This window comes from Ovis aries, chromosome 15 (genome assembly GCF_016772045.2).
Source record: "Ovis aries strain OAR_USU_Benz2616 breed Rambouillet chromosome 15, ARS-UI_Ramb_v3.0, whole genome shotgun sequence".
NCBI classification, from domain to species: domain Eukaryota; kingdom Metazoa; phylum Chordata; class Mammalia; order Artiodactyla; family Bovidae; genus Ovis; species Ovis aries.
The window spans coordinates 27,845,799-27,859,408 of NC_056068.1; the positions used below are offsets into that span (position 1 = coordinate 27,845,799).

Here is a 13,610-nt window from a genome sequence, read left to right on the forward strand (position 1 = left end):
TATTTCCTGCTCTGGGAATCCCCCCACTCAGTGCCTGGAAGTGCTATGAAAATTCATGGAGCTGTACAGGCATCATATGTGTACTTTCCTGCATGTGAAATAGTGACGGTGAGGATGGAGAGGAGGGGGCGGAGTCACTGAAAAGACATTACTGGGCTTCTCCTCTGGGAATAGAGCTATGGCCTCACTGGCGAGGAGTGGGGCTGCCTATGGCTCAGAGGGTAATTCAGAAAGACCACAGGAAAGCGGAGAGCGGGGGATGAGATGATGACACAATTACCGAGCAATTTCAGGGCGGCTTTCTGGGCTGTCAGAAGCTTGTCTGCAGGTGCTGGGGCTGCTGTCACATCACTAGTTGCTGAAGGAGAGAGCAGCCGGCCTTCTCCTGCTCCCTGATCTCCCCCATCCTGAGTACATCTCTCAACAGTACTCACGCCCCCGCCCCCGGGAGCATCCCCTCTGCTCCCCTCACTAGCCTGGAAGCATCCCAAGGGCACGTGTTTCTTTGCACTTGCTCTCACAACTAGAACAGGTATACTACAGATCAGCCACCAGCAGAACTCTGTGACTGAGTGGCTGGAGATAAGGAAAGGGGCAGAGGGGAAGATGCCTGTTATGGGATGTGGGTGCATGGCCACCTGCATGAGATGAGAACCTGGATGAGAACCTGCCCTCATCCTATCCTCCCTCTTAGCAGCCCTTGGTGGAGGGCAGGGGCCAGCCCCCCACACTGTGCCCCAGTGCCAGGAGGCTCCTTACTTTAAACTCCCAGGTTTGGGAAGGCAGCGCCCAGAGAGAGATGCCCTGGTCTTCCCCCAGCTGTCCCCCGTCTTTTCCCCTCTTTAACTGGATCCATGCTGAGCGGGCCACTTGGGGCAGACCTTCAGCAGCCCTCTAAGCCCAGACTGGCCATGCTGAAAAGCTGAGTCACCTCCAAAAGCCATGGGCTAGCGAGTGCTCAGTCCAGAGCTCTGGGATCTGCTAGGAGCTTCCTTGGTCAGCCAGACCAGAAGAGCTGAGGCCCTGTCCTCCCTCTCCCACCTGCTTGAAGAAGACCCCTACTCAAATAAGCCTCCAGGGCTTGTGATAATCTTGCAGTCCCTGGAACAGAGGACTGACCCAAGATGGACTTGGGTAAGGCTTCAACCACTCTTGGGTGACCAGTGCCCATACTTATCCATGAATCAAGTCGAAACACAGATATAAGCAGCCCCAGGATTTGGCCCAGAAGCAGCTGATCTATAGGGTACTTTCCTTTTCCCCTGCCCTGCTCAACATTCAGCCCTGGGCCCACTTACCGGCTGGCCAGACCCGGGGCTGGAGCAGAAGATGGTGTACTTGCGGATCACCCCGTTGGGCTTGGTTGGGGGGAGCCACGACACGACCACACTGCTGGCGGATGAAGGAACAGCCTTGATGCCAGCAGGGGGACCTGGAACTGAGCAGGGGGAAGGTGGGGTCAGTTCAGCGAACGGAGGAACAAAGCCTTTAGGAAACAATGACAAGGTGGAGAGAGTAAGGCAGATTAATCTGGGAGAGCTCCCTAAAGGAGGCATTTTTGAGCTCTGGTTTAAAGGAGGAGGTTCTAGCATGGCAAACAGGTCAGAGGATAAAGGTGATCATTAGGGGCTTGGAACAAAAATCTCTGAGATGGAGGCATTGGGAGCAGCCAGCTGCAGAACTCTTTGGCCAGAACCAAGAACTTAAGATACACAGGAAAGAAACAGAGCCCATAATGAATTCATCTTGATCCCAGTGGTCCTAACCTGATCCCCTAGCCAATGCTCTACTAACTAAGCTTGTATTTAGGCCAGATATACTGGTCACTTTGCTCTTTTTGGCCTGTGAGCTCCTTGAGGCTGGGGACTCTAGAGACTCACAGAGCAGGCCTCCTCCTGAGGGTCAAAGGTCAGTGGTCAGCCAGTGGGTGACTATGCTTCCTGCCATGTACTCGGGATACTGCCCTTGGGGTGCTAGGCAGGCTCCTTCTCTTTTCAGGAGGGAAAATCTACTTTAGAATTGGCTGAGAAACCCATCCCAAGTGGATCTGAGCCATATGGATCTGAGCCATGTGACCTCCCCTTGCTCCCGTGCTGGGCCTGCCTGGCCTGGCTGGGACCCCAGGGCCTGGAGCCTAGCAGCATCCTGTTTCCAGCCCATACTCTCCTTCATCTTTTCCTTGTATTGCTGTAACTTGTCTTCTCTCCTGGGAGCTTTCATGCTCCTTTGAAGGTTGTGATGGTATCCTATTCAACTTATTTTATCTCTCTGAGCCTCAGTTTCTCCATCTATATGGACATAAGAACCACATTAAAGGTTTGTAGTGAGAATCAGTGCTAATTAAGATAAAGCACCTGGCAGGGTGCCTAACACAGAAGAGACTCAATAAATCGTAACAGTACTTTTGCACTCCCTTCCTGCGCTGTCAGCTTTTAACACCTACCACCATTTTTAAAAAAGCTAATAAGTGGTCAACAATTCTAGGTTAAATAAAATAATTAGAAACAGCATCATCCATCCAGGGGCCTGAGCCCAGAAGCTGGCAGTCATCCTTGACTCTGCCATTCCTCACTACTACAGCCTTGCCATTTACTTCTGCTAGAGGTCTCTGCTGTTCTGGGACGCAGGGGGTGGGTGTCTATGGGTGGCCACTGGGGCACCTGCCCTGCTCAAGTCTTCTCTGTCCTTGCACACTTCTTACCAGTTATTAACAGAAATATGTTGGAATCTCCCACCGTGATTGTAGATTTATCTATATATCCTTGTTGTTCTGTTGGGTTTTGTTTTTGTGTATTTTGAGGTTATGTTATTAGGTTCGTAAAAATTTACAACTGTTTTATTTGCCTGGTAAATTAAGTCTTTTATCGTAACAAAAGTGTCCTTCTAAGAATGATTTTTGCCTTAAAGCATACTATATCTTATATTAATACTCCAGTTTTCTCTTAGTTTTGTATGGTACATCTTTTATCTTTTTCCATGCTTAACTTTTCTACACCTTTATGTTTTGATGTCTCCTAAAAACAGCACATATTTGAGTTTTGCTAAACTGCTAGCCAGTCTGGCAGTCTTTATCTTTTAACTGGAGAATTTAGCCAATTTATCTTACTACTGATACATTTGAGTTTAACTATCCCACCTTACTGACTATTTTCTATTTGTCCCAGTTCAGTTCAGTTCAGTCGCTCAGTTGTGTCCGACTCTTTGCGACCCCATGAATCGCAGCACACCAGGCCTCCCTGTCCATCACCAACTCCCGGAGTTCACTCAAACTCATGTCCATCGAGTCAATGATGCCATCCAGCCATCTCATCCTCTGTCGTCCCCTTCTCCTCCTGTCCCCAATCCCTCCCAGCATCAGAGTCTTTTCCGATGAGTCAGTTCTTCGCATGAGGTGGCCAAAGTACTGGAGTTTCAGCTTTAGCATCATTCCTTCCAAAGAAATCCCAGGGCTGATCTCCTTCAGAATGGACTGGTTGGATCTCCTTGCCCACCTACTATTTTACTTTCTACTGTCCTTTGTGCCCTCCTTTGGACTGTGCATTAAAAGAAACTCTGTTTCCCCCTTCTATTTGCTATTATGCACTTTCATAACTTTTAGATTATGTGAGTCTCTGACTTACCAAAGTCTAGTAACTGTGGCTTTTCTTCACAGATAATGCAAGGACTTGGAATTTCCATTTACTGTCTCTCAATTTACATGCCATTGTTATATATTTTAATTCTGTAAATATTTGGACACCCCTTTCAAGGTAATTATATCATCATCATTTTATGCAATCAATATTGATTTCAATTTACCCATATATCCACCATTAATTGCTCTTCTTTCCTTTCTTCCCACATCACTGAGCTCCTATCCGGGATCCTTTTCCTTCTAGTTAAAGAATACCCTTTAGTATTTCTTTCAGGGCAGCTATGTTGGTGATAAGTTCTCTCAGTTTTTTTTTTTTTTTTTGTCTGAAAACGCCTTGATTTCACCTTAATCTTGAAAAATATTTTTAAAAGGTATAAAGTCACAGGTTAATAAATACTTTTTTTTTTCATACATACTTTAAATATCTCATTGTGTTGTTTGCTGGCTTCCGCTGTTTCTGATAAGTTAGCGGACAGTCTTATTTTTGCTCCTTTGAAGGTGACTGGTTTTTTCATCCTCTGGTGGCTTTTAAGATTTTTCTCTATTTGTTTATTTTTCAGTAGCTTTATTATGATAAGCCTGGGTGTGGACTTTAAGTTATTCCTTGTGAAGGTGGTAGAGCTTCTTGCATTTGGGCTTGATATCGTTCACAGCTTTGAAAAGTTTGCAGACGCTTTATCTTCTCGTCCATTTTCTTTATCCTCTTTGGGCTATCTTCTCACATCTTCTATGTCCTTGATATTCAGAATGTGGTCCATGGACTAGCAGCAGTGTCTCCTGGGAGCATGTTAGAAATGCAGAATCTCAGGTTGCACCCTAGACCCACTAAATCAGAATCTAAATTTTAGCATGATTCCTCAAGTGATTTGTATGCACAGTAAAGGTTGGAAATCATTGCTCTATGTCTTATTCGCTCTTTTATTTTCCATTCATTCGTCCTTTTGTGCTTCATTGGATATTATCTTCTGACCTGTCTTCTAGTTCACTAGTTATCTCTTCAGCTGTGTCTAATTTGTTATTAAGCCCATCTAGTGAGTTCTTAATTTCAGATATTAGTAGTTTTTGTTTCTAGATTTTTTTATTTCACAGCTTCCAATGCTCTTAAAATTTAATGAAACCCATTTGGAACTCTTGCCGAGCTGCTGCTTTTGTCTTTTTCTGCTGGCGTTTATTCACATTGTCCCCATTGTTTTTATGGTATGCCAGACACACTATTTGCAAAGTTGTTTGTGGAAATAATTTGAGGTCTCAGATGATATAATCGTCCTAAAGAGAGAATTCATGTTTGCGTCCAACAGGCATCTTCACTCTGGGACACTAGCAACCTGAGGTCACCTCATTCTAATTTCTAGGACTGAGAGGATCTGAGGCTGAGCTGTTTACTTTTGGTCCACTTTTAGAGTTCTGCCCTTCATGATCTCAGCTCAAAGCAGGCTGGGGTGGGGAGCAGAGGAGGGTCTGCGCGGTAGCAGGCCCTGGCCTCCAGTGCATGTCTTTCTGGCACTGCTCAGCTTCTCAGTCACTGCCTCTAGACTCAGCAAGCATCCCCTGGGGGAGCAGCTGTCCCAAATACCAAGATCACCTCCTGGGCCTCTATTCTCCCCTGGATCCTGGCCCAGTAACTCTTCACTTTCCTGCCAGCTCTCTGATTACCTTCAAGCAAGTGTGTAAAAATATTTTATTCAGATTTCCTAGTGTCGTCAACAAGGAGGAGAGTGGACTGGAGTTACACTCTCTACCATTCCTGGAAGTGGAACCCTTTGATATGTTTCCCTAAACCTGCCCCTCCTCCCTTCATCCTCATTGCTGCTGCCCTTCCACACACCTTCCTTTTCTTTTCCTGGAGGCCCACAGGTTCTAAGAGGCCTCTCCCAACCCAGTCCTTATCCCCTATTCCCTTCCCATGACCAATCCTCAGTGCTTCTACAAGAGTTATCATCTAGTTCATGCCTCTTCCTCAGTTACAAACCTTTAAAGTGGTCCTAAGTCCAACCCAACTTTGCACTCTGAGGCCATATATTTAGGTCTGGTATTCACAGGGCAGATGAGCAGCAGGCAAGAGGTTTCGAGCTAAAGAACTGAATATAGCCAAGCCAGCCTGAAACCAAGCTCAGACTGAGAGATCTGGACTTAAGAAGTGAGCTTGAATTGATATGCTTGCATTTTATCTTGCTTTTCTCTAAATTCCCTGTCAATTTTTTTTTCCTTTGGCAAAATCCTGAGGGGGCCTGGTGGGGGTGGTGTGTGGGAAGTTGCAGTGTCTTCTGATTAGGATATTTGTCCAAGGTGCCATGGCGGAGTTGGAACTAGAACATGGATCTGTCTGCTTTCCAAGTCAGCTGAGTAATAACTATGACTGCTACCTACAAACTGCAGAACCTGGTGGCGGTGGAGCAGTAAAGGTGGGGTGGGCTCGCTCGTCTGCCTACTCCTCTGCCAACTCCTCTGCCATCATTTCTCCCTAATCCTTGCAAACAGAGTCTCACTCTTGCTTGGGTCACCCGTGCTCCTCCACCCTTCAGAGAAAGCCGTCTCCATCACCCACACCAGAGGATTTATCATGCTTGGAGTAAGTCAGCCATGATAATTCCATTCTCCTCTCAGTGACTGGCTTCGCGAGAGGCATATTGCCCTGCTGTTGTTGATGGGAAATGAGCATAAGTCTGCTGAGGGGGTTTCTGGGAAAGGTTTCTTTTACTCCCAAGAGACGCACGCCCATAGGAAGAGACTGCTTCTCTCTGAACTCTGTCTTGTCTGGCGTGATGCCTGGAGCTGCAGGCATCTTGAAATCATGGGAGGAACAGCTGACAGGCTGAGGATGGCAGAGCAGAAAAGATGGGAACCAGTGAGTTACCCAACCCCAGAGCTGCCCTACTCGAGACTTCTTGTTATGTGCGATAATAAATGTGCTTATTGCGTCAATCTTTTTTTAGTTGCCTTACTCACAACCAAAAGCTTCCTAACTGACACAAATGGTATGATGGAAAGTTAGAGGCTGGGGAGGCAGGAAAGCTCTCCTTTGCCACCCGTCAGTTTTGTGACCTGCAGCAAGTTGTTTTAGCTCTCAAGGCCTCCGTTTTCTCATCTCTAAAATGGAAATAATACCCTCCCCAAAGGGCTATTGGAAGGTTGCTGCTGCTGCTCAGATGCGAGTCATGTCTGACTCTTTGCAACTCCATGGACTGTAGCCCGCCAGGCTCCTCTGTCCATTGGTTTCTCCTGGCAAGAATACTGGAGTGGGCTGCCACTTCCTCCTCCAGGGGATCTTCCCAACCCAGGAATCAAACCTGCGTCTCTTACACCGGGAGGCAAATTCTTTACCATTACCATTCTTTGCCACCCGGGAAGCCAGGTGCTGGAAAGTTAAATCACGCTTATGATGGCATATCACACACATGTCAAGTTATGACCATTGTTCTGGATGAGATCTCATCTGACAGTGGGTTCCTTTCGGCTTAGGCTTCCCCCAAGGGCACCTGGGTCCACCGGAAGTAGTCATTTCATTGCCAGCTCTGGGTAAACCAACTACCATTTGCCAGCACCTGACATTTTAGAAAGGATTCTATGGTTAGGCTGTTTCTTACATCTAGATGAGGCGAACCAGCTGACAGGTTTTATCATGAGGAAACTGAGGGGCAGAGAGGTTAGTGTCTTGCCAACAAGTGGCAGGGCTGTGGCACCCATATCTGCTCCCCCCACCCCATGAAGCTGCCACCTTAGGAGCCTGGCCCCTGCTGTGTGTGCCCCTGTGACTCCATAGGCAGCTCTGGGGGTGGGGGGAGGACAGCTTCTTGGAGGGAGGGTTATGCTCCTCGACTTTGGGTTCCCTCCTGGGTCTCACCTTGGTCAGTCAAACACGTGGAGATGCTTCTAACTCAGGCCTTTGGAATTGTCATGGTTATTTAGTCACTAAGTCATGTCCAACTCTTCCGCAACCCCGTGAACCATAGCCCACCAGGCTCCTCTGTCCCTGGAATTTCCCAAGCAAGATTACTAGAGTGGGTTGCTATTTCCTTCTCCAGGGGATCTTCCTGACCTGGGGATTGAACCCAAGTCTCTTGATTGGCAGGTGGATTCTTTTTCCACTGAGCCTCCTGGGCAGCCCCTTGCATCAGAATAGGATGCAAGAAAGTCTGGAGGTCTGGGTGATTAATTTCTAGAGGCCAGAAGGTGCCAGTGTGTATGTGTGTCCCTGAGGCCCTTGAAAGGGGGCAGGCTCCGAGCACCATCCCCGGTAGGTCTCCACACAAGAGCAGGTGGCTCTGCCTGGAGCTGTCCCAGGAAACCTTGATGCGGGGATTAATGACAGGAAAAGTAGGGCAGGCAGGTTGGTAAATATTTAATTGCTAAGAGCTTAAGTGGGGGGAGGGGGCTGATCTGGTGGAAAGGGAGGGACTGAGGGAGAGTGGGGAGCATTAATCACAGCTAGTCCCGTCACCAAGTCACCAAGCTGGTCTGCACTGGGAGAGGTCCACTATCACTCCCAGCCTGAGCTGCCCCTCTGTAACTCCTCTCACCCCTCCAGCTCCTTCTGCCAAATAGGACCTAGACCACAGGACCACAGGTCTCTGTATCCTTTGAAAAAACCAAGGCTGAATTGGAAAGAGACCAAAATGCCAGCCTTCGTTACTGTTTATGAAGCACCCACTGGATGCAAGGCATGTCATATCAATTGACTCTTTAATTGCACCTGGCTAAGGAGAATTAGAATCAACTAAGTGTTGGGGTTGGCGGGGTGAGGAAGGAAGTGGAAGAGGAGCCCAGAGCTGCAAAGGGTCACATATGGTACCTCCTCTCCCCAGTGAGGCCCCTTGAGGGGTACAACTCTGACCTGGGTGGGAAGTCTGACCCTTGTCTGGACCTGATCCCTCCTGGGCTGACTCAGCTCCCAGCCTCTCCCCATCTGGCTAAATCATTCTACCCTGGGGGTTTGGCTCCTTATCTCCCTTTTCTTCCAGGGGCGGGGCTTTGAGATCACAGATCCAAATGCAGGCACATCCCAGTCCTGAGAGTGTCCCCCCCAATCACACACCCATCAGAGTCTAGGGCCTGGCCCATTCACTCTGGGGCCTCTGTAGCATGATCACCAAGTCCCTAACCCGGGTGATGTTCCCATTCCTGGCATCCCCAACCATCTGTATCCAGAGAAGACCATGCTGAACCCTGCAGGGGAGCAGATGCCACAAAGAGGATGCTTTTGGGATGGGGGTGGGAGGAGAGGCTGTGTCTAGCCTCTGACCCCAGTGCTGCAGGGGGAAAGGGTTATGGTGGCTTGTATGTTTAGGCATGAGTCCTGGGGCACTTCACCACCAACTGTGGTAAGCTGTACTCTTCCAAAGCAGCGCTCCCAGAATTCTCAGTCACCCTTGTTGTTCAGTTGCTACGTTGTGTCTGACGCTTTGAAACACCATAGACTGCAGCATGCCAGGCTTCCTTGTCTTTCACTGTCTCCCAGAGTTTGCTCAAGTTCATGTCCACTGAGTTGGTGATGCTATCTAACCATCTCATCCTCTGCCACCCTCTCTCCTTTTGCCTTCAATCTTTCCCAGCATCATGGTCTTTTCCAATGAGTCACTCTATAGAGAATTAAGGGATAGGAGAAAGGACGGGGCTCTGCTCTCCCCCTTAACTGTGGGTGGGGTGAGCAGTGGAAGGCTGGAGCAACAAGCCCTGGGAGCTGGCCCCGAGTGCCGGGGCTGGGTGGGAGGAGCGCACTCACCGTCCTCCTTGGTCTGGATGTAGAGCACGCTGCTGCGCACGCCATCCCCGGCCTGGGTGTAGGCCAGCACCTGCACGCTGTAGTTGGTGAACTTCTCCATGCCTCGCAGCTCCACCCGCTCCCGTGTCGTGGTGATGTTCTGCATCTCGCCCCACTCTGCCGACACGAGCATCCTCTGAGTGTGGCCCAGGCTGGCCAGGCCAGGCCACGGTCCCCCAGCCACTGCCCCTCCACCAGCCTGGGCTCGGACCTTGACTCCACGGTGGTGGCAACGAGGGGGACCTTTCACCTCAAGGTCATGGTTGCAGACTTGCGACACTGCTCCTAGGCTGTATCTCTCCCCAAGTGGCCCAACCAGGGTGACCCACAAATGCCAGCTGGGCCTCAGCCCCTAGTCAACCCTGTACCAAATTCAACTTAATACTCTCTCTATAAAATACTTCTACCTCTCTATCTCTCCGAACCTCACTTCCCTGTCCTCCACCCACCCCTCTCTCCATGTGAGGGACCCCAGGAGTGACTTGAACCCAGAAGGAGCCTTGGCCAGGTGGACAGTTGGCAGCTGTTTCTCTTGGCTGCCCAGCACCTCTGAGAAATGGAGTATTTCCTGCCATATCAGTAAACAAGGATTTCACAATCATCATTCTAGCCCTCTAAACCCTTGAATCCCTGAGCCCTATGGGCACTCAGGAAAGAGAAGAATACCTGGGTGACGTGGCAGATAGGTTGTAGCCACTCCCTACAGTAAACACTGAGGAGCTCAGGATGTGAAAAAATGCAGGATAGGGAGCTGCATATGAAAGGAATGATTTCCCTGAGTTCAGACTCTTGCATCTTCCCATACACAGAAAAGGGCTAAATTCCTTAACTTGGAATGTCTGGCTTTCTTTCATTCACAAAAATACTTTTGACCTTCAGACTACCTGGCCTTTGTGGCAAAACTTCTATATTACCTCCCCCCACCTCCTTGGAGCACTTCTCTCAGGGCTACTTGAGATGCTATCTCCCAGGCTTGAAGTCCTGAAAATTCCCACCCGAAATATTAATAACTCTCAACTTTCAGGTTGTGACCGCTCTTGAAGTAGACACCTCCTCGGGTTCTCGGCTCTCACAGGCAACAGATCCAGGTGGTGTGACCTGTGACAGGCTGGGCATACCTGGACTGGCACCCTGAACTCTTGAGAGGGTAAATGGTTAAGTCCCCATTCCCTTCCCCCCACATCAAGGACATCTTGTCTGCAAAGAACCCGTAGAGAGAACATAGGTGAGGCTGCTGGAGTGACAGCCGTGGCCGGGAGGGCCAGGCCTTCCTCGGGCTCAGCGAGGACCCGTCACCCTGGATCTGCGAAGAACTTGCTGTAGACACTGAGGAGCTTAGGGATAGCATCCCGTGGGACAGCCAGGGTCTCAGGAGGAGGAAAGAGGCTTCTGCGCTGACAACCATCCCCCTGAGACTACTGGGAATTTTTAGAAAACAGCCCCAGACACCAGCTGAGGACAGGCCGTGTGGAAGACAAGTGCCAGCAAACCCACCCTGGCGCCTCGCGAGGGACCCGGTGTAGGCAGAGGCCTGGTCTTGGGCCTAGCCGCAGAACGGCCACAGTTTGCCAGGGTCCAGAGGGTGAGGACTCCAGGCCCAGCCTGAGGGGACTCTGGGTCAGTGGAGGAGGGCCTCAGAGGCCCAAGAAGAGGGACTTCCCTTTTCCAGGAGGTCAGAAACCAGAGGGGACCTGTCTAGGATTAGAGCCAGAGAAAGACGCAAGAGGAGGGCAGCCTGGCCGTCAATTCCGGGGCCTTTGGAGACTAGTGAAGCTGATGCCTTCCTCACCTGAGGGCTGAACTGGGGAGCCACAGGGTTCGAAAAGGGGGAGCGAGTTCTGGAAAATGAGGACCCTTCCGTTTTGTGGCTCAGCCCAGATGAGATGAGGCCATCTCATCACATAAGGCCCGGGAAGACCTGCCGGCCTCCGCACTCCTGGGGGAGAAGGTGGAGGTGTGGCAGGGAGAGAGAATTCCTATCAGCAGTGCCTCTGTGCAGACCAGAACCTGGGTGGGGGCCGGGGAGGACAGCTGGCCCAGGGGGCTGGCTGTGAGCTGGAGTCCCAGAACCTCCAGGAGAGAAGGAACGGGCCAGGCGACCAGTGGCAGAAGGCTCAGGATATGGCGAGGCAAACTCGCGTCCACAGTTTGGGATGCTGGGCCTCTGGCTTGTGTGACTTCCTGGTCCAGGGCTCTGCTGCACCAGTGGGCAGGGGCTGCTGTGTCTGCGGGGCTACGCTGGCCCCTCCCGTGGGAAGGCACCCAAAGGGCTGGGCCACTGTCTTGGCTCTCCTCCCTCTGCCGTTCCTTCCCCCAGCTCCACTGTGCACGCTTCCCCGCTCTTCTCCAGGTCCTGGGCAGCTCAGCTGCACAGAACACAGGCCTCGCCATCCATCTGGCCAAGGGACCCTGCTTCCTCCTCTTGCCCCTCAGTCCTAGGAGGTGACAGCTACCTGCTGGTGCTAGTCCCCGGGGCCCCAGCTTCCCTCCACACTCCTCTGAATGCAGCACCTTCATGAAAGTCTCAGTTGCCCCGTTTGAGTATACCACCTGTTTCCTGACTGACATGGCCACAAAGTCCTCGTACCAACACATTCTATCAGAAAAGCCAATGTGTCCCTCTCACCCCTTAAGCCACTGCCCAACATCCTGCTGAACAGGGGCAGCTGGTGTCTGTCCCCAGCAGAAAGGTGACCGTGCACACCACCTCTCACTCTGGTCCCTGGCTCTGGCACGGGAATAACAGGTGCAGGGGAGAGGCTGGACCTCCGCTTGACATCCCACGGGAAGATGCTCAGCTCTAAGTGTGGGCCTCCAGCAACCCCTGGCCTCTCACCCCATGAGCCGACCACCACCCCCAGTAGACTCACCCCCGTCAACGTAGAGGGACCAGAAGATGACCCGATAGCCTTTGAGGACGCCATTGAGAGTGCTGCGTGGGGGCTCCGACCAGGAGATGACAGCCACGTCGGAAGTGATGGACAGGGCCCGGACGTTCTCGGGGGGCTGGCTGGGAACTGTGGAGGGGAGAGCCAAAGGGCCTGGTCAGGGAGGTACAGGACAACACACACGTGCAGGCAGGACCCTGCAGCCCGGCCAGACGAACCTCGGGTCACACAAGTGGGAGGCCCTCCTGACTCAATGAGTCTCGAGAGTTTGGGCTGGTGGTTGCAAAGGGAAACCAGTCTCCTTCCCTGAAAATCTGGGTGAATAGAGATCTTTCCAGCTTGGTTCCTGGGCTCTGGCTGGCATGTTCCTGATTCTGGGTAAGTGCTCAGGGAAGAAGGTGACACACTCCAGGCATGAGCTCCTGGGGGTTCACCAGTGGGCACCATAGCCCTGGGGGTTCACCAGTGGGCACCATAGCCCAGGGAGCCCACCTCCACTGCACGTAACAGAATGTGGAAGACCGAGCCAGCCCTGGGGGGAATCTGTAACTGATGCTCTTATCTGATGGCTGCCAGCCATGTGTGTCCCTGCCCCTGTGCCAAACTGAAGGGAAGGAAAAGAAGGAAAGAAGCTCTCAAATAACCCTGAGGCAGGAGAGAAGAGGGCCCTCAGACACCTTTAGGACTTCTGGAATCACTGCACTTTTGTCCCTTGTCCCTGCACCCAACACACCGAAATGCGCTGGATGAGGGAAAACACTAAGACCAGCCTGGGTGGCCCACCCTGCCTTTAACCCTCTGCATCTGAGAACTTCACCTAAGTCCCAGCCTCTGGGGGTGGCCCAGCTGCAGCTCGCCCGTCTGAGACGAGAGACAGGAGCAACACCAGGCCCCAAGGAGCCACCTGGGCCAGGGACAACTCTGGTGGCACTTCCACTGGTTTCCGAGGAGCTCGGAGCAAAAGGGAAGGCCACGTCTGCTTCGCTCTGAGTGGGAGAAAGGAGGCACAGGCTGGATGGGAGGTAATTAGATCCCATTGCCCCACAAGAGGCAACTCTAATTTTTATGAGCATTTAAATGATAATACATCATCCTAACGATCCTCTCTGAGAATGATTATTGTTTCATATTACTTAGGTGTAAAAATATAAGCACCATGTAATTAGGGACCCAGTGTAATAAACTAATACAGATCGCCCGTTCGAACAAAATGAAGGTAATATAATTATGGAAAAGACACTATTGCTAAGGCAGGGGCCCTTGAATACCCCAGGAGGAGTGCTAATATTGCCAGGAAACGATCAGGATCTGACAGGCTAACGAGGGCCTT

The 13,610-nt window shown here is 51.0% G+C and overlaps 1 protein-coding gene across 2 annotated transcripts in view; it reads right to left on the reverse strand.

The window, feature by feature from the left end:
• DSCAML1 (DS cell adhesion molecule like 1) overlaps window positions 1-13,610 on the reverse strand; it is a 364,102-nt gene that overhangs the window by 20,682 nt on the left and 329,810 nt on the right. For both annotated transcript variants that reach the window (XM_027979838.2, XM_042232660.2), the window contains exons 18-20: window positions 12,263-12,409; window positions 9,354-9,509; window positions 1,299-1,438 (exon numbers count right to left, since the gene is read on the reverse strand). In XM_027979838.2, the coding sequence (XP_027835639.2) occupies window positions 1,299-1,438; window positions 9,354-9,509; window positions 12,263-12,409 (443 nt within the window). The remainder of the gene's footprint in view (window positions 1-1,298; window positions 1,439-9,353; window positions 9,510-12,262; window positions 12,410-13,610) is intronic.